The 22549-nt window shown below is 30.0% G+C and overlaps 1 protein-coding gene across 3 annotated transcripts; it reads left to right on the top strand.

Annotated features, from left to right (window-relative positions):
* The first annotated feature begins 585 nt into the window (after positions 1–585).
* On the top strand, positions 586–22311 carry LOC132727568 (uncharacterized). Of its 3 annotated transcripts, none has more exons than XM_060713114.1 (3): positions 586–994; positions 3603–3689; positions 4608–6755. In XM_060713114.1, the coding sequence occupies exons 1-3, from the start codon at positions 646–648 to the stop codon at positions 5021–5023; spliced, it is 852 nt and encodes a 283-aa protein (XP_060569097.1). In that variant the 5' UTR covers positions 586–645; the 3' UTR covers positions 5024–6755. The 3 variants fall into 3 exon arrangements, with proteins under 3 accessions (XP_060569097.1, XP_060569096.1, XP_060569098.1); XM_060713113.1 differs by lacking the exons at positions 3603–3689; positions 4608–6755 and adding exons at positions 20592–20678; positions 21060–22311 and having other exon boundaries at positions 605–994; XM_060713115.1 differs by lacking the exons at positions 586–994; positions 3603–3689; positions 4608–6755 and adding exons at positions 19282–19650; positions 20592–20678; positions 21060–22311.
* The last annotated feature ends 238 nt before the right edge of the window (positions 22312–22549 follow it).

Below are 22549 nucleotides of genomic sequence, written 5' to 3'. Positions count from 1 at the left end.
AATTTGCTGACACAGTTTTCCAACAAAAATATATATCACAGGCGTCCAACCAATATCGCCACAAACTGATTCATTTTGGGGTATATCTTCACATATGCATATGTGTTTACTTGTACAACTGTCACTTCATACCTTTTTGTATATACATAAAAAGCTTTAGTTTGAGCACTTAATATTCCTAATGGTCTATGAGCAGCATGAGCAACAGTTTTAGCTGTAATCAAGATGTTTGGTAAGTACAAGGCCAATATATTTATACGGTGTAACATAGTTTAAAGTTGTATGTCCAATTCTAAATACCTAGTTGCCATAAGTACAATATCATCGGCAGATAACAGGATTGTAACATTTTTATATTTATTTACATATTACCACTGATAACCTAAAGGTGACGTATTTAATTTTCAAAATGATTGAAAATATTTGTTTTGTTTTTTTTCCAGAAGAAGGCGTATTAAATATATCTTACACACTAGGTTTCGTCTCGAGTGATAAACGAGGTATGAGGTGTCAATATTGTTAATCAAGTTAAAATTTAGATAAAATATTTGTTGCAGAAGACAGTAACTTTTTGACTAGCCTTCTACACATGATTTCAAGTAGAATAGCATAGCGAAATAGCGAAAGCGGAATTCATTGGAGCCTATGTTTTCATTTTCATTTTGTTTCCTTGACAATCAAGTAACAATGTTGTTCTCTGTAACCTCGGTGTTTCTTCTTTTACTCTTAAATAACTCTTTAAGCCTGCCTTTAGGGAATGAACCAATGTGCTCAAAATTTGCTTATGACGAGCAATTGTTAGAAAAAATGATTAGGCAGGAAATAAAGGTAGAATCGATGCAGAAAGATATTAAGAAAACGCAAGAAAATGTTTCATTTACGCTTGAGGAAGTTAAGAAAACTAGTGTAGAGGTGTCTAAAACACTGGAGTCCTTGCAGAACAATGCCACGGAGGTGATGAAAGGAATCATCCGCGACAAAGAAAGAAATGAAGGTAATGTGTTCATCTAATTATAACAGTTTAATTTTTTTATTCTTCCACAAGCTTTTAGGGAAATTTATTACAGCCTTATAACATTGAATTATTCTAAAGACAATTATTCTATTACTTTTTTAATGAATAAAACAGTTCATAGACAAACTCGTTTCAAGTAAACATTGCTACACTAAATATTCAGGACCAAAGTGCCTTACTTTGATTAATAAATGTGTTTTAGGTTAAAAAATTTACTTTGCTTGTGCGGCATAGGATATTTAGTAAATTCATACAAGTCAAATTTTTCAGTATATAATCACATAGCCAAAATTTCAATTCAGATCGTAATTGGAGAAAGTACCGATTCTTTACATTTAGTGTTTCCATTTCTAGAACTACAATCTGATATATGTAGCTAATGACTACAACATTATTCATTGATACAGATTATACCGGGAAGTCAAAAACCGGGGCCGCGAAGCGGGTCCGGGCTTTGGCTTGCCCGGCTATAGACTACACGTGTATATTTAAAAGAAAATCAAATAAAAAATATATATATATATATATGGAATTCTATACCTATCAATGAAATTCTCAGTGTCAGTTCTAGTCGGGCGCCGCCATTTACAATGTAACTCAATGATAAAATGCGGGGTATTCCGATAACGGAACAAATCTCAACTTTTCGGAAAATAATAAACGTCGAGTGTTCCGAGTGAAAACGGAAGCGGTGCATGTAATACCGAATGACAATTTTAAAACGGAAAGAATGAAAGGATTTTTTTAACGACTTCCCCGTTCATAGGCTTTGCCTAATTTCATATTAGCGTTGATTTTTTTATATTGAATCGACTTTACATTTCTTTTACCACATCACTTTATTCACTATTCTTCAAACCGTTCATTTTCAAAATTTGTTTGGACAACTGTCAGTGATACCCACGTAAATTTAGATTTTATAGTTCCGCCAATTGTTAAATGATGTAAATTAATTATATAAAATAATGAATGGTGAATTTCAAATGTTTCATATTTAATGTACTTTGATTTCCATCATATATCATATGAATAATAATACGGGGAAGTCAAAGACCGTGCCCGCGAAGCATGTACACATGTATATTTAAAAGAAAATCAAATAAAAAACAATTAAAAAATATATAGAATTCTATACCTATCAATGAAATTTTCTGTGTCTGTTCTAGTCGGGCGCCGCCATTTACAATGTAACTCAATGATAATAGGCGGGGTATTCCGATAACGGAACAAATCTCAACTTTTCGGATAAATAATAAACGTCGAGTGTTCCGAGTGAAAACGGAAAAGGTGTATGTAATACCGAATGACAATTTCAAAACAGAAAGAATGAAAGGAATTTTTTAACGACTACCCCGTTCATAGGCTTTGCATAATTTCATATTAATATACAAGTACACACTTCTTTCATTATATCTGGTTTAAATTATACTAAGGTCTATGTAAGGATACATTGACGATATCATGAATTATAAGCATACCTTCCACGATTAAAGACTTTAATTTTGTTTTGAATTGTCGTCTCATAGGAGTAAAGCTTAAAATAGGGCCATTAAGATCAAAAGGCCTATAAACATAAAATTTGAAAATCGTACAAAGATCAAGTGAAACACTTAAAACAGAAAACTCTGCAAATGGTGAAAGTAAATATTATCATAATTAAATTGAATATCAGTTTTGTGTGCCATTCATAGCCTGCTTTGAGTAAAAAATGGTGCAACGCTTATCAATTTAGGTAATTTTGCACAATAAAAATGATAATTCTGGAAAAAACGGGGTGAAGGAATGATCGGAAAATCTGTACAAATGTTATTGGTCCAGATCTACATGTACTGGTTAACAAATCTTGGAAAAGTATTGCCAGTTCGTAATGTCAAAAAAACTCAGTGGAGTCCTTTTAATTCCGTTTATCAACCGTGTTTATTTAGTTTGTTTATAACTGTACAGTGTCTTCTCGTAAAATATTTTAAAAATCTATAATTCTCTTAAAAAGAGAAAGCATAATACATGTATTACAAATAATTACAATGCCCTGTGTTCATTGAACTTAACAAAAATGCACAACTGGAAGTGCTCGTTCCAAACATAATCTGAATTATCTTAATACTTTGTCAACATTGTTTAAGAAATAATATCGGCCTCATCGGTATTTATCGGCTATTTAACACCAGCTTGCAGTGTTGATGCGTAGAAATTAATATTTTCGCATCAAAACGACAAAATCGGTGTTAAATAGCCGATAAACACCGAATAAGAATTAATATTAAAACATTTTAGAAACATGATAATTATACTGTTATATATGCGTAATTCCGGATAGTTCTTGAAATCGTTGTTAATGAAAAAATGTCTTCCCTAATTAAACTTAGTATTCAGAATATAATTTTAAGGGGTAAAAAATATCAAAAAGCAGATAAGAATTTTTCCTTACAATGATGAGAAATCCAAATGTCCATATGATGCCAATGCGTTTCTGAACCTGAACCGAGGTGTCCATAAATTTGGTCTGAAATTTCTAACATCTGGTTTGAAGTATACTACATTAGAAATTAAGGGCATGTTGACAAAGATTCTGTTTTATTCTTAACAGAAATACTGAGAAAAACATTTGCAGAACAACGGAATAATTTCACAACTGATATGGAGGAAGGAAAGAAGATGTTAAAAGAACTTTCAGGTAATATAAAAGAATATCAGCACATTAAGGAAGTATTTCCTATTCATAGCTTAATAGTAAAGATGAACGCGACAATAACTTACGTTATCAATGTATATTCAAATAAATAATCATATATACATGTACGAGGGGTTATTCAAAAATTCGTAGACTTTTTAAATTTCTCTTGAACGTCAATGTGTATTGTAATGAAATTTTATCAGCATACATTGTAGAATATTATCAAAACATTGTGAAAAGAACAGTTTACTGTCTCAATAAATAATGATTTTATATTGCTTTTAAATAAGCACATACACGGCACCCGCGCACGGTAGAAAAGCGCAGTAAGTCATCGTATATTTCTTGCTAAAAAACTTAAAAATTTAACGTAGAAAACCCGCTAAACATCGCATGTTTTTTCTATGACATCATTAAAGTAATTCTTTAAAATAATGGACGTCATTTCCGTTAATTTTAGTTGATATCACTAGAAACGCCATACGCCGATATTCTTTACAACGGGAAAATGACGGGCATGCGGAAATGAGAAAATCGCGCGATTATAAATCGATCATAATATTTTGTTGTAATTTGGGAATGACATCTCCAAAAACATTTGATAAAATCAGAAGACGAACGGAGAAAATAAAAATGAAAAGCAGCATTTAGAAACGTATAAATCATATCAAGATATGAATTAGAATTAAGCTGTGTTAATTGTTTCTTCTGATTTATATATGTTTCCTTTCGGAAGCTTGAGGTCAAGCAAGAACATTCGTTTGTGTGGGTATTTTGATTTCATGTTTATTTTCTGATTCTTATTGTATTCATTTTTAAACCAAGTAAATGCAAATCGTACCATTCGTGGCAGATTAATAAACGATTTCTATCTAAATACATGTCTCAAGTATTTTCTCGATCTTTTTTTATTTACAGAAAACGCTAAAAGGCCTTCCGTTGGATTTTTTGCACACAATGTGGTAGATCTAAAGCTTGACAAGACAGACAAAATCATCATATTTACCACAGCAACGACAAATGAAGGATCAGGATATGACAATTCCACTGGGATCTTCACAGCACCTGTCGGGGGATTGTACCAATTTATTGTTAATTATTGTTCAAATCATAAGAATCATGCACCTCTTGGCTTGGTGCTATCAGGAAACGTGATTGTTCGATCGTCCCATTACGATGCAGACTACTATACTTGCAGCTCATTTTCTGCACTTATAAGAGTGAAATCGGAAGAGAAGGTGTGGGTTAAATGTTTGTCTGGCTCATCCGGTTACGCTTTATATCAAGATACTTGGAGGATGAACTCCTTCAGTGGAATTCTTGTCAATAAGTAAACATTCAATATCCTCACGCATGAAATGTAACAGAGGATTTTTATACAGTACACAGTGCGCTGACAGTTTCACAAAAGAGATGTACATGTATATATCCATAATTGATATTATTTCTTAACTACTATATTATTGTTTGTGAATTAAGTAACTATATATTCGTTTATTTAAGTGTCTTAATTCTCACATTTACAAATACATGTATAATACATAAAATTCATATACATTTAAAATACAAATCAACTAAGATTTATAAAAGACATATGTAACCATTATCACATATAATATGACTATTTACATATAAAACAGGTAAGAACTATAATATTCTTGTTAATCTGATTCATATTTAAAAAATTGCTATAGAAGAAATAAAAGAAAAAAATAGATAGAGGATATGTGTTTAGTTCAGTGTAACATCGGAATATATTTCACCGAGTGAGCACCAAAAGGTATATTTCACGAGTGGCGCAGCCACGAGTGAAATATGAACTTTTGGTGTTCACAAGGTGAAATACCGGTATATTTCGATCTTACACTAAACTAAACTAATTTTCTTTTTATTATATGCAAAGAAACGTTTTAAAAAGACATTTAACCTAATACTGAATGAAAAGCGCACCAAATAATGATACAACGTGACGTCATTTACGACGTCACGTCATTAAGTTGGTACCCAGTACTGTGCACGCTGGTATTTCACTGAAACAACGTAAGGGGCTTAAATTCAAAACAGTGAAATTATCAAAGTGGTAATTTCACTGTTTCAAACAGTGAAATTACCAGTTTTATTTCACTGATATATTTCTATAAACCACCGAAAAGCATGTAATAAAAGTTGGATAATTTGGCAATACATACTCAACAACTAATATAAGTTTAGTTCAGTTGATCTCCTTTAGTATTATAATTTATTGGTATATAATAACTCAGTCTCTAGAGAATTGAGTTTTTTGACGCTGCTCGGAGCAACATACAAAGCCTAAGAAAGTTACTTAACATATTATATAGACTATATGTACTATGTTCTGCTTTATATACATGAGACTTTATGCATCATGATGGCCCTCTCTAGCATTGTGTTTGTTGTTTTTTTATATTAATAGATGTTTTCAAAACGGCAAATGTTAAACATTAACTTAATTGGTTTCTTATCATCAGCTATATGTACACGTACTTCTCAATATATCAATATCGTTTCGAAATTGGAAGAGAAAAAGAGGATATTTTATTGTTAAAGCTATATCAATATGAACATTACAACACTTTTTGTTTTCTATGCGATAGTAATGCTTCATGCGGAATAGTGATATGAAATAATAAATCAAACAGATCATTGAAGAAATATTCAATTGATTTGTCAACAGAAAAGATTTCCTTCAAAATAAACGCAAACAATAAATTTGAAGTGGATTGAATCTAGACGGTATCACTATTAATTATCATACTGTAAATAAAGGGAAATACTTAAATAAACATATTGACCTCTGACAAGATAGATGTTTTGTTTTTCAAATGATTTGAGCACAATCTTAGGATATTATGATTATCATAATGTGTGTCCTTTTCACTTGTTAAGGAATGTGTTATGCCCCATATTTGCACGCAAATTCGATTCAAAGGCGATTTTCAAGTAGTTTTGTAATTACAAATATCATACTAGAAATATAGTTCATTGAATTCTTTCAAAGTATGTTTTTACATACCGTATTCTTTCTTCTTTCAAACTTTTCATGTTATAAGCCAATCTCCTACGCAGTGATCTCCCCTTAATCAGTACAGAGATCTCTGCCATCACAAACATTGAAATATCAATATTTGGATATTTATACTTTTTAGCTTTTTAATTTATTTTTCATTATTTTGTATAATTTTGATAATTTTTTGATAAAATATAATGGGCGTAGTTACAAAAAGTTAAAAATAAAACAGAAAGAGAAAAATGACGTCAGATTTTCTATATAACGGTCGATATTTACATTTGAATTTCGACGTTAAGTCATGTGACTTTCATCATCATGTGACGTCTGTGAAGGCAGTGATAACAATTCTGCCAAGGGAGGTAATCAGTGTGAGGAGTTTGGTTATAAGCACGTACTTGAGATTAAAATATTGGTGTTAAAACAGATTATCATTGAAATAATACTTTTAAATATTCTAGATGTCAAAACGTACTTAGTTACAACTACATATTCTGGATTTCTTGTTAATTTTTTCATTGTTTTTAACTAATCAACTGTAATCCTACCCCAAGATAAAACCATTAAGCTGTTTGTTTAAACGAAATATTTCAATTAATTTTTCACAGTTTCAAACAGAAAAATGATTAAGTAATTTCCTAGCGTAAGTTCTCTTTTAAAATGCAATATCTTGTCACCATAAAAGTCTGTGGCTAATAAAAGACAAGGAACCATTTATTACGTTCAGATAACTTCAATAAACACATGTTCAATTTGTAAAATAGTGTTTGTTGGATAATTAAAGGTATATGTGACTTTCTTCATTTACTTTAAAAAAAATTAGTTATAAAGTTATGTAATTTTCATATCTACGGCATGTCTCTCTATACATGTAAATATGTATTCTACTTGAAGTTCATGTTCTCTACATGTTTTTGTATAAATATCATACTATGTTTTGTTAAAAAATTGTATTTCCAATTTTCATCATCCTCATCCTCATCATCATACTTTATCACAGTGTGTGTGTGTGTTTTTTTTTTGTTTTGTTTAAGCATTTAGGCATTTGTAAAGACTTAAGTGACATTCATTTATTAATAAATAATTTTCATGAAAAATGCATTTGTAGCTATTTAATAAAATGAATGAGAAGTATTATTAACAGATAGTATAGACTATTAAACTGAGTACCTTGCTATAAGATTTCAATTAGTTTTACATTTCAAAAAGCTAATTTGGCATTATTGTTGTGAAGTAAAATTGTGTACAAATTAATTAATTATTTGGCGTCCTTTCACACAGAGAGCGAGTAATAAACTTTGTCTCTGCTATAAATTTAAGCACGGATTTAAATCCATAATTAAAGCTAATATTTCTCATTGTGTGTAAAATGTATCATTAAACTTTATATGTTTGTTTTAATAGAACAGATGTCTTCTAACTTCAGTAAACTTAAGTTCAAACTGTATAAAGTGCTTAATGGACGATTCCAGAATAAAACCAGATAATAGCAAGTAATACTATTGAGTCAAGTTAACTGTGTTAGCACTTTCGGCTCGTCCAGATCAAAAAAAAATCCAAACGATAACACACACAAAAAGATTAAAAGATTTTTATACAAATTTCGAGAATGTGAGAAAAGTCACTACCAAAATAATCTTGAATAACGTCTAAGCCACTGTAATCGATCATAGACCTGCATATTGATGTATCAAATGCTAGTTACAAGTGGACATATGTAGCATTGTCTAGAAAATTATCTGTACTGTACATGTTTAACGATACTCGTCTAGCATTATTTTTGATGTATTTTTTTTTACATTGTGATTGCTTGCTGTCGGACAAATCTTAATTATGAGAAGCAAAATTATTGTATTCTTGCTGGTTTATATTAATTCAAATTTCATCATATTGAGTCTTTGAAATTTATAATTCCTGTTTCATGCTTGGATGTTATGTTATGAAAATACAATCAAATTAACTTTTGTATACATTAATTAGTAAACCTTAGTTACTAAACACAATATATTGTTCTTATTTTTACCTGTAAAATAAAAAATCAGTACACCTATTCAGCTCTTCCCCTAATATTTTCAGCGAGTTATTAAAGAGCGGACGTGAAGTGACCTTGACCATGGGTAGCACATCACTTTACATAGTGTTTCGTAATGATGATCCTTTGTGTCAAATATAAATTGAAAGTTTTAAGCAGTTAAAAAAGATATCGTTCGCCCACATGTCCCAGGTCATCTCATTAACTTTTCAACAGAATAAAAGTTACCGACAGACACACTAATGCCTTGTCCACATGGGTAAATGACAAAATGTGTTTAATATAGTCTTTGAAATCATTAATGAAATTACTATAATAATCTAATTTAAGCTAATTCTGTCTCAAGTTATTGATCTGACAACCAGTTCATTGTTGCCAAAACCTTATTACATTGGTCATCTACTGGCCATGGACTATATCCTTACTAACTTTACCAAACGTAGGCTTATCATTTCTCAAGTTATTGATCGGACAAGGATTATATACATAGTGTCGATGTAAACTTTACAGTTGATTGAAGATTATAAAGGATCGTAGGCAATAATCCACAAAGTTATTATTATATTCATCATATATTCCATTTGAAGGTATTGATTCGACAAGAATAACATGGACACATACAAAACTCACCCTTACTTTTCAAATTCTAAATGTGCAAATAATGTAAAACATAAGCGACTACTACATATTTCTAGAAGAATTTATTTTCTGATTTACAATGGTTCATATTGCTTAAGACTTTACTCTAGAAGTCACCATATGTGTAGTGGTATAAAATGAAAAGTGGTGTGCAAGACAATAAAAGATGAAATTTCATTTGTATTATTTTTGCATTATTATACCAAATAATGGGATACCAGTATATGTAATATGGATATGTCAATGTAGTACATGTATGCTCAAATAGCCATCCTGAAATAATGAGTAACATAGTCTTGATTCCTTAAATTTTAAAGCATTTTTTTTTTCGCTCATGAAACAAACTGAAGCGACAAACTCAAATGTGAAAAATACAAATTGCAGGAGCTTTTTCAAAACTGAGCTTAATTATACAATTATAAAGTACTATAAGTATTGAAAGAATTTTGAATTATAAATTAACATACACATGTATAAGCATCTACATTATATTATTAATAGTCTAGATTTAAATTCACCATCAACACAATTTAGCTTTTGACAACTCTGTCAAAATTATATCACACAGGTTATAAAACTAGTTTATGAAACAAGTATTTCGATCTGGATCTTGTATTTAGCTCAAATGGATTTTTGCTAGCCTTGGGGGTTTAAAATCTTTTTCTGTGTTCTCATTCAAATTCTACAAATTTCATTAGTCAATGTACATTATGTGGCAGTTTCTGACTAAGCTTAGAGAATATCTTTATAACCCCAGGAACTGGTTTGCAAATGAAGTGATAAGTGTGATCTGGTATAATGAGGTACATCAGTGCCATATACAAGTTTATAGAACAGAACAGAACAGAAATTTTATTTGAATCTAACTTGAACATTTACAGTTCATCGTTACATACAACAAATTTTACATACACATAGTAATAATGTAATTATCATATTATAATCATGCAAACAACTTCACATATTTCATCAGATCATTACAAAGAATTTAATTCATTTGTTCTTAATTTAAAAGCATTTCTGCAAAACAGAGCCAATTTGTTTAAGACCTTTACATTTGTAGAATTCAACAATTGTGTGAGTTTGAGCATACTCGGGTGTCTATGATGATATCTAGGAATATACTGATTTCTAAGTAAAGCATACATTGGACATATTAAAATAAAATGGTATTCGTCTTCAATATCATTACATTGGCACAGTGTACAATTTCTATGGTTTCTATCTATATTTCTATGTCTACCAGTTTCAATATGTAGATCATGTGAAGACAAACGTATTTTAGCTAAAACATTTCTTAAACTACGACATTTCATTTTATTTATATATTCGGACATTTCAAAATCTGGCTTTAATTCTTTAAATAAAAACAAAGATGACTTTGAACAAATATCTTGTCTCCAATTATTTATATACATGTCAATAATTCTAGTACGAAAAATAGGAACAAACATATTAATATTTACCGAAGAAGGATACATCCATACTTCATGAAAACCAGTGTTTTGTAGTAAATCTCGGACTTTAGATGCCCAGTTCACAAAGTTACAATTTTCAGCTTCATATCTTAAAGTGTTCATTGTGCTTGATAAAATACAGTTATAATCCTTTTCAACATACAACTTTAGGAAATATTTAACAATTCTAACTTGTCTAACTACATATAATGGATATCTACCCAATTCACCATATAATGCAGAATTAGCAGTAGACATGAATTTTCTATGTATTCGTTCAATATTTTCCGCTTTTTCAAACCCCCATACTTCACAAGAGTAATTCAATATAGATGCAACATATGAATCAAATAAATTTAACATAATATTTACAGGAACTTCAATGCTTTTTGTAATACTAAATAACGAGCCCATAGCTTTAAGAGCTTTATCAGCTAATGTTTTTGTTGCTGTCTTAAAAGATCCACCACTAGATAACACAATACCTAAGTAATTAAAACTTGAAACAAATTCCAATTCTTCCCCGTCGTAATAAATATGTTCATTTACATTGGCCATTCCACCTCTTTTAAATACAAGAACCTTCGTTTTATTAACATTTACTTTTAATTGCCATTTATTACGATAGTCTTTTAAATTATGTAATGAAGTTTGAAGCCCATGCGCCGTCTCTGAGAAAATGACTGCATCGTCGGCAAAAAGTAGTAGGTATATAGAAAGTTGATCTAATGTAAAACAAGAACTATCATCTTTTTGTAAAAACAACTCAATATCATTTACGAGTAATGAGAAAAAGTATCGGAGAAATTATCTCCCCTTGCAATAATCCAACATCACATTTGAAAAAATCAGACAATGAATCCATATGACGTACACATAATTTAACATCTTCATACAGAGACCTTATTACGCAAAATAAGCGTCCATTTACACCATATTTTATCAATTTTACCCATAAGGCATTTCTGTAAATAGAATCAAAGCATTTCATAAGATCAACAAAACAGCAATATAATTTCTTTTTTTTTTTGTTTTAATTGTCGTTCTATAAAAGCATGAAGGAGAAATATAGCGTCTACTGTGCTATAGTTACATTTAAAACCAAATTGTGCATCAGTGAGTATATCATTAGTATCAGCCCACTTTTTTAAACGCTCATTAATAACAACAGTAAATAATTTTGCAAAACAGCTGATTAGTGTTATACCTCTATAATTAGTAGGTTCACTAGAATCGCCTTTTTTAAAAACAGGTATAACAACTCCCTGTGACCATGATTTGGGAAAACAACCCGTATCTAAAATATGATTGAACAATATTTCTAAAGGTTTGTCTAAAATATCTATACCTTCTTTAAAATACTCGTACATAATGTGGTCAAAAGAGCTAGCTTTATTTGCTCCTAGTTTTTTGATAGCTTTTCTTATGTCATCAGTCGTAAAAGGTACATCAAGCTCCTCAAAAGTAGAGTTAAAATTTGGATTTTCATCAAAAATATGTAAAAAAATCTTCAATTTCGTCATCTTCCGCAACAGAAAATTCAGATGCTCAATTCTTAAAATGATTAAAGAAATCATCCAAATCTATGTTTTCATCAGACACGGTTGATTTACTTTGACGAAACATCCTCTAAAATTCTTTTGGCTTTTTGTTTCTCAATTCATTCATTTTTGCAGCTTGTTTTCTGTCAAAGTTCCGTTTTACTTTTCTACAATGATATTTATAATCCTTCTTTTTTAAATATAATAATTCTCTATTTTCTACAGATTTGTTAGCATTAAATTCTAATACAGCATTTTTATATACAGTATACTTTTGTTTACAGCTTTCATCGAACCATTTATTTGTTTTATTATCGCTGAAACATGCGTTAACAGTTGCCTTACAACAAGTTTCAAAATACGCATTACCTCTTTGAGATAAATATGTTGTAAAAATATTAACCATTTCATCTGGATCCTGGTTATTTTGCTTGGATTCATTTAAGTTTTGACAAAGCATTTCTATGTCTCGCGAAATATCGTTTACAAATTCCGTCTTATATTCGGGATTCCATTTATAAATCGTGCGTTTACGCGGATTCGTTACGACTGGCACGGTCCTTACTTTCAACGAGAATGAAATTTATATCAAGACAGTCTTAAGATGACCGTTTTATTATATTATACTTCCTTATATGTTTATCATAGCTTTTATGTTGGACCGTTATGTAAAGTAATGATCACGTTATGTAAAGTGATGACCACGTTATATAAAGTACTAGTGATGATCACGTCATCAACATTTTGCCTGATACAACTTGTATGCAATGCTAATTTTCCTGCTATCACAAGTTGCATACAAAGTATATTTTAGCAAAATATTAACTGGTATAAAAAATAATATATATAAATGAGCTTTTAAAGTTCTGGCATTTTTTTAAGTAAATAAATCAAATGCTTACTCATCATTTTAATTTCTACAACTTTAACATTAAACATAAACATGGTAATATGGAGCTATTCAGATTTATATCATTTAACAGATCAAAATTCTAAATTGATAACAAATCATTATAAATAATACACAAATACCAATTGTCCAACTTAACATTGTTGGAAAAAATTTAACAGTATATTTTTTATTATAATTTCAAATGATAACTTACATGTTATTATATATCATGAAAACAATACAAAAGTAAAGTAGCATAAAAATGGGTTGACATGATTATATTGTTTAAAATAAACTTTCTGTCACCATTTTCATGTACCCTTTAAAAAACCCAATATAAATACCAAGTAGAATTCTACACTAAAATGTTTAGTCATGGACAATGATTTACATTTATGATTAAAAAAACTTTTGTAGGATTTCAAGTTAATACCATCAGAGATTGAAGCAATGGAATTATGCTACCTTGACCCACCTAAACACAGGTAATTATGATAAATACATAAGACATGAGTGTTCTTCTTTGAATTTAAATGGTTGTATTATCCTGTAGCAAAGTTGCATTTACTACGGTAGGATTGTTAAATTAATTGCATAAAAATGCGGTTTTTCCTGATACATTAATCATTTTTGTCGTTGCACATGAGAATCTTGATTAAATTGTTCATCTTTTTATATATATTTTTTTTATTTTGACTGTATGATACATAATGTTGTATTAGTCTTGAAGATTCAACATGTTTTGTACATTACTATACAGATCTACAATATGTTTCCCACGCTGAAAATGAAACATTACTCATGCTCAAACAAACTATTGCTCATGACGAAATAATAAAGCAGAAAGTATTTTATGTGAAAGTATAAAATAACGCAAATGTGAAAGTATAACATGTTTCATGCATTCATACAAGCTTACTTGTTTTTAATTATTATTAAGCCCTACCCCAAACTGTTTTCTTTACATGATAATACATTTTAATGAAAGAGTAGAGCAAACTTTAATAAATATCACCTGATTGACAGTGGAGGAAAGTAAGTTTCACTAAATCTTATAATTTCCTTCCAGTTTTAAAGAGGGTTCTACAGTAAATTATAAATACTTGGTTTACGCCTTATTTTCTTGTTGTGAAATAGATAAGACTAAAATTAACATAACATATTTGTCTTGTCAATATTTTGGCTTTCCTTGTTAATTTCATACTGAGATTTTGAATCATATCAATGCTATAGATTATTACACGATTTTGTCAATATCATATACTTTAACAGTATGCCAATGTTATAATCAAAACAATAACTAACTATAATTTGAAACCCATGTCATTAATTTTGTGATATCTTGCATATGTCATTTTCATTTTAAATGATATTTTATAATTCAGTGTACGTTAATGGCAAATTCTAAAAGAGAATCATAGAAGTGATACTATCTATAATAAGACCATGCCTATTGCCTTAATTATGACACCATTATAATTTCATAATTTCTTTTAAAAATGTTGTCATTTGCATAATTTATTACAATGCCATATTAAGTGAATATGTGATAAAGGACACTGTAATGTTAGACAATACTGATTGTAAATTTATTGTATTACAATTGAATAGCGTAATTTTTAATCAGATCGTTCCAATTGCACATTCTGACAGAAGTTGACAACAAATCAAATATTTTCTAGAAAATCCAATCAATGACACTATATATACATGTATTAGAAAACCAATTATTCAAAATAACGCTGCCGTTGACACAACTTGTCGTTTAAAATATTCGCTTATCATTCTAATCTCAACTGATGCTCACATTGGTCATATATCACAACTGTTGATCTCAAGACTATAAATATAATTTTAAATTGTCCTAAAATACATATATTTCTGCCCGATGAAGGCATGTAGAATACATCTTAACCTCAAATGATGTATGGGAGAAGAGATGTCAATATTCTGAATCCATTTTCAACAATTTACATAATAATATCTTTCAGGAGACAAGAAATTTTTGACAGGCTCTCTGCGCATTATCTTAATTAGAATAGCGAAATAACGGAAACAGCGGATACCAATTTTAAAAATTATTGAAGCCTAAGTACATTTTCATTTTGTTTCCGCGACAATCAAGTACAAAATGTTGTTCTTTTGGACTTGTGCATTTCTTTTTTCCCTTTTCAAATACCAGTTAAGTGTATCTTTGGCGAATGAACCAATGTGTTCAAAATTTGCTTATGACGAGCAACTTTTAGAGAAAATGATGACAGGAAATCAAAGTAGAAATAATGCAGAATGATATAAAGAAAACACAAGAAGCCGTTTCCGATACGCTGGAGGAAATAAAGAAGGCTGTTGCTGAGGTGTCCCAAGCACTGGAATCATTGCAGAACAATTTCATGGAGGTTGTGGAAAGAATCTCCAAAGAAAAAGAAAAGAATGATGATACGCCAGAGGACATAAAGAGGATAAGTGAAAAAAACAACACTCGCGACAAAGAAAGGAAGGAAGGTAATGTATTTTTTCTAATGTGATACATTTGTTTTACTAACCTTAAGAGAAAGTTTAATGTTCAACTCTATTTGTTTTTGTTTATAATCAGGAAAAACTCAATTTGATTTAAGATCTTCAATGGAGAAAAAAGTACCAAAAGTACCGATTCTTCACTGCGTTTCCATTTCTAGAATATTGCAATACAATCACAATGTATGTAATGTAGCCATTTAAATAACTGATATTGATATTTTCTAATTGCATGTACAATATTTCACTATTGATTGAAGTATAGTAAAATGATGACTGCTACGTTGTTCATAAGAATATCATATCAACGCTATTTTGTATATCAATGTAATGCTATATGCTTTATTCATTGCATTCATACAAATGAGGATAGCAAAACAACGTTGCCACTGATGCCTAATTTTGTTGTCATAACATTCTAATGTTAAATGTTAACAAATCGACCATTAACATCTTATTTAAGTTTTCTATACATATTTATTTATTTAACAGAATAAACAGCGGTGATATTTATCTTGAAAAATTGAACATTGTGAGATTTATGTGTTCCTTTCGTGTTTCGGTAACTGAATACCAACATCTACGCAGACGGTAGGCAATTATATCTATGACTTCACTAATATGCAAAGATTTATGCAAATTATAAACATCATGCCAATTGAACGAGTCAATGATGATATAATATAGTGGTCACTTTTTAAACACCACAAACTAAGGGTACATGCATTCCTTTTTTAAGTGCATGGGTGAACTTACAGGGTCGTGAACGTTATTGGTGGTTTCGTTGTTTTTGTCAAAATGTATAACTCAGTAAGTTCTTGTGTAAAATAAACTGTGTTTGTCCCAATGTAATAAAAACTGTTCACTAGAAAATGTAATAAGATCGAAACGCAAGGCAAAATATTATGTGGGAAGAAGTATGTTTAGATAGAACTTAAATACATCAGGTTAAAAAGGCAAAACTAGTTAACATCTTAAAACCCAATTAAGGATAACAACTTACATATCAAGTAATTAATAACGTAAAAGAAACGTGCAGTTTATGTTAGCTTCATTGACAACGTTGTCCATTTTTTTAAAGAAGGCGCGAAAGGTGAATACAAATAAACGCCAAAGCATTTTTTCATATCTCTACTCTCGCTTTATGAAATTGGAAATTATGTAAAACTTTTAGCTAGATATAATCCGCATTATGGAAACTGAAAAATATTTTCGACAAGCAATAAGTGCTTCAATGCAACCTTTGTGAGAAATGTGAGAAATGTCCAAACTGTTCATTTAGTAACAGTTATATTGATTGGTTCTTTCGCATCCTTATACATGCTGAACTGTTACAGAAGGACGCGAAGAAGTATCTTTACATATGCAACGATATTCTTCTGACGTCATGATACTCTTACCCTCTTAAACAAATGTTATTATGACAAGCTGAATATTTGAGTTAATAACAAATGAGTTTAATTTTAATTTTAATTAGCAGAATAATTCTGGAACAAATGTCCTTTTAGAAGGTAGGACTGCAAAAAGGATTGCATATACACTTGTGGGTTTCCTTAAACATAAATTATTGTGTCGTTGCACAAGAGAAGCTCGATTAAATTGTGCTTCACTTTTCCTGATTTTTTATTTTTTCGACAGTATAATACATAACGTAGTTTTTGCTTGTAAGATAGCTGTTCTTTGTATCTCTGTTACTCTACAAAATGTTTCCCACGAGAAATAAGGTAGTCTAAGAAAAAATTAAAGCATAACTTAATTGCACATGACGCCAAAATAATACAGATGTTTACAAGAAAACACAAATGATTAATGCATTTATAATGACTAGTTTTTGAGTTTTCTCTTCAGAGGATAATATATTATAATGCCAAAGTAGAGTATACATTAATTAAGAAAACCTACCCACTACATCTGCTAATTTAAGTCGAGTTTTAAAGAGGGTTGTATACTAAATCATAGATACGTGGTTTCTTATTTTATATCTATATACAATTTACTTTACACTTGTCAAAATTCACGCTCTCCTTGTAATAGGATACTCTGATAATAAATGCAATTGTTTATTTCAAAATCGTGTCAATGTAATTTACTGTAACAATATGCCAATGTTATAATATTACTATAACATGATTCTTGCAAGCCTATATCGCATTTCTCTATATGATTATAACTTATTTGTATGTGAATAGCAAATTTATTATTATGTTAGAAGATCATAGAGGTAAACCTTGATATTTTAAGACCATACATATGACAATATTTATGACATCGCTTAAATTTCGTAATGAATTCAAATGTCATGACTTTGGCATAATCTTTTACAAGATCATATAAATTGAATGTGTGAATACTCATCTTTATTACATGCTTTTGGGTGGTTTACAGAATACAAACTAATAATTTCACTGTTTGAAACAGTGAAATTATCAATTTGATATTTTCACTGTTTTGAATTAAGCCCATTTCGTTGTTTCAGTGAAATACCAGCGTGCACAGTATTGGAAACCAACTTAATGACGTGACGTCGTTAATTACGTCACGTTATATAATTGTTTGGCGCGCTTTTCATTTAGTACTAGGTTAAAATGTCGTTTTTAACGTTTCTTTGCATGTAATCGGAATATCAACGTTGCCGTCATAATTCTATTCTTTCGTCGAATGATGTTCTTAATTGTCGCATAATTTATTAATGAATTGGAGTATCATCTATGTACACAATTAAACTAAAATATAAAATACAATCTGAAAATCAAGTCGTTAATAGAATCATAAAGAATTATACAGAGGGCAATATAATAATATATGCTTTACATTCATAACAATAGTTTGACAGTGGGGACACAATCGTTGTTTCACTGGCAAACCATTTAAGTGTCCTAGCACAATACCTATTTGTACTATTCTACTGCGAAAGTTTCCAAATGTAACCCATTCAATATAAATTCAATATTTACTAACACTAGTTTCCAGTTTCGAAGTTATTTTTCAATGTTTTAAACAATCTTGATTTATTTCTTACAGTACCATTTCGGGGTGATTCTTAATTAGCAGTACAGTTAAAATTACGAACATAATCTCCCAATACCTAAGGCAATATAATGTTTAACAGCTCTTGCTTTTGTAGCATCGGATTTTCAGCAAAATCGTTCCATCTTATATTTTTAACAACGCACAGACTTTGAATTTTCAAGTATGTTAGTGAAACGGTACCCAGCTGGACTGTAACATTTTTATATTTATTTACATATTACCACTGATAACCTAAAGGTGACGTATTTAATTTTCAAAATGATTTAAAAATATTTAGTTTTTTTCCAGAAGAAGGCGTATTATATACATCTTACACACTAGGTTTCATCTCAAGTGATAAACGAGGTATAAGGTATCAATATTCTAAATCAAATCTTAATGTAGATAAAATATTTGTTTCTGTAACTTTTTGACCAGCCTTCTACACATGAATTCAAGTAGAAAAGCGAAATAGCGAAAACGGAACTCACTGGAGCCTACGTTTTCATTTTCATTTTGTTTCCCTGACAATCAAGTAAACAATGTTGTTCTCTGGAACCTCGGTGTTTCTTCTTTTACTCTTAAATAACTGTTTAAGTCTGCCTTTAGCGAATGAACCAATGTGCTCAAAATTTGCTTATGACGAGCAATTGTTAGAAAAAATGATTAGGCAGGAAATAAAAGTAGAAATGATGCAGAATGATATAAAGAAAACCCAAGAAGCCGTTTCCATTACGCTGGAGGAAATTAAGAAAACTAGTGTAGAGGTGTCCAAAACATTGGAGTCAGTGCAGAACAATGCCACGGAGGTGATGAAAGGAATCATCCGCGACAAAGAAAGAAATGAAGGTAATGTATTTATCTAATTATAACAGTTTGATTTATTTATTCTTCCACAAGCTTTTACGGAAATTTTTACAGTCTTATAACACCAACATTTGCTATTGAATTATTCAGAAGACAATTCTTCTTGTTAATTAATAAAACAGTTCATAGACAAGCTTGTTTCTAGTAAACATTGCTATTCTAATATCAATGTTCAGGACCGAATTACCTTAATTTGAATACTGTATTTCTTTTAAGTTAAATATTATATTTTATTTTCTGGTGCTGAATTTGATTTTGCGTAAATGCATACAGTATATAATCACATCGCCCAAAATTTAAATTAAGATCATCATTTGAGAAGTACCGATTTTTTAAATTTAGTGTTTCCATTTCTAGAACTTCTACCATAATGTATGTAGCTAATGACTAGTATATTATTCATTCATACAAATTATAGCGTTTAAAATTTTTTTGTGTTAATTCTACATTTCTTTGACAAAATAACTACATTCACGATTCTTGAAAACGTTCATTTTTAAAATTCGTTTGGACAACTGTCAGTGATACCCATATAAATTTAGACTGAATAATTCCGCCAATTGTTAACTCGTTTAAATTAATTATATACGTTAATGAATGGTAAATTTCAAACGTATCATATTTAATGTACTTTGATTTCCATCATATATTATATGAAAACAATACAAGTACATACTTAAAATTATGCTTAGGCGTGTGCTAGGATATATTTAAGGTAAATAATATTGAAAATAATATTGAAAATTCGATTACAATTATATGATAATCTAATTCATATTCACAAATGCCCATGTGATGCCAATGGGTTCCTAAACTTGATGCGAGGTGTCCATATATTTGGTCCGAAATGTCCAAAATCTGGTTTAAAATTTGAGGTATACTACTTAAAGAATTAAGAACCAAGATTTTTTTATTCTTGACAGAAATACTGAGAAAAACATTTGAAGAACAACGGAATAATTTCACAACAGATATGGAGGAAGGAAGGAAGATGTTAAAAGAACTTTCAGGTAAGATCAAAGAATATCAGCACATAATTCAAGTATTTTCCTATTCATAGCTTAATAGTTAAGACGAATGCGACAATAACTTACATTATCATTGTATATTCAAATAAATAATCATAGATACATGTATTAAACCTATAAATCATATCAAGATATGAATTAAAAATTGAGGTGTGTTCATTTGTTCTTTGCTTTATAAATAAGTTTATTTTCGATGGTTGAAATTCAAACCCAAAGATTCGTTTTTGAACATATTTTGATTTGACGTTTATTCAAAATATGATGTCTCTGATATTTTTCCTTTTTAAAGCAAGTAAATGCAAATTGTACCATTCGTGGCAGAATAAAAAACGATATTTGTTCCCCGTCTTTCTTAATTTACAGAAAACATTAAGAAGCCTTCCGTCGCATTCTTTGCACATAATGTGGTAGATCTAAAGCTTGACAGAACAGACAAAATCATCATATTTACCACAGCAACGACCAATGAAGGGTCAGGATATGACACTTCCACTGGAATCTTCACAGCACCTGTCGGGGGATTGTACCAATTCATTGTAAATTATTGTTCAATAGTCAAGCAACATTCACCCCTTTCCCTGGTGCTATCAGATAACGTGATAGCTCGGTCGGCCAGTTACGATGCAGACCACTATCCTTGCAGCTCCTTTTCGGCAGTTTTAAGAGTGAAATCGGCAGAAAAGTTATGGGTTAAATGTTTTTATGGCTCATCCGGTTATGCTTTACGGAAAGATAATTGGTTAATGAACTCCTTCAGCGGAATTCTTATCAACAATTAAAGCATGATTTATGACCAACATTTATATCACATAGAGTAAATTGTTTGAATACAGGACAACTCAACTGAATTGACAATTAAAAAAACTTGAAATTGATACACTTGATAAAGATTATGCTCACAACTAATTGCTAAACGAGATATCTTGCAATTTTGTCTTTCAAGAAAGATGGGTCAGCGAGAATGTTCCTCGATATTTCCTTTGAATCACTGTTAATCAGTAACTCTAAATATAGTTTTGCTTTTTCAAATTTCAAACAAAGCTGAATGATTTATCTTCAACAAATTTGATGTATACGTCATATTATACTAAAGAATTGTATCATCATATTAACAATTTACATTTACGCATTTTTTTTTCAATATAGTTACATAACTGATTAAAAATAATGGCAGTGAAAAAAAATGTCTGAAATAAATATCTGTAATAATGTTTATTGTCATTAATTTTGCACAGCAGTAGTTATGCTTAATACATTTTGAATGAAATTATTTGGGAAATTTAAGCACAGTTTAGAAAGGTACATTTATTGGAAAAGGTAACTTTAGTGTAGATAAAGACATTATTTTTAAAGGTTAGTTAAGAAAGAGTCTCTTAAAATCCAAGACATTTACCATGTTTATGTTTTTCACTATATTATGAGGATATTCATTCGTTTGAGTTACCTTTGCATATGTTTTCACGTAATATAATAAAATTCCATGTATTTTCACAAGCCGGAACGGATTTGTGATCAACCATGTTGAAATAGTGTGTCTGTTTACATATGCTTGTTCAATTCATGCTTTTTTGTATTAAAGATATCACAATAAAATGTATATGCTTTTCTCGCAAACATTCAATAGTGTTGTTGTTCCTTTGGTTTTGTAGAAAAAAATAGTTAGGATATACAAGATCCATGGTACTTATTGTTTGGTTTAAGGTTTAAGATGACAAATTTGTCTGAGCTGACAATTGAAACCTTAAGATCCTTATACCATTATGAGGTTGTGATTTATTTTTCATAGCAAAAATAAGCCAATACGTGATAAAAGTTAAGAAGTCACAGGAAGTGTTCGCTTCAAAAACTTAATG

Source organism: Ruditapes philippinarum, unplaced genomic scaffold (assembly GCF_026571515.1).
Source record: "Ruditapes philippinarum isolate M1 unplaced genomic scaffold, ASM2657151v2 ctg7680_1_1_1_1, whole genome shotgun sequence".
NCBI lineage: Eukaryota > Metazoa > Mollusca > Bivalvia > Venerida > Veneridae > Ruditapes > Ruditapes philippinarum.
The sequence above is the reverse complement of the archived record's forward strand: the minus strand, read 5'-3'. Positions and strand labels throughout refer to the sequence as shown.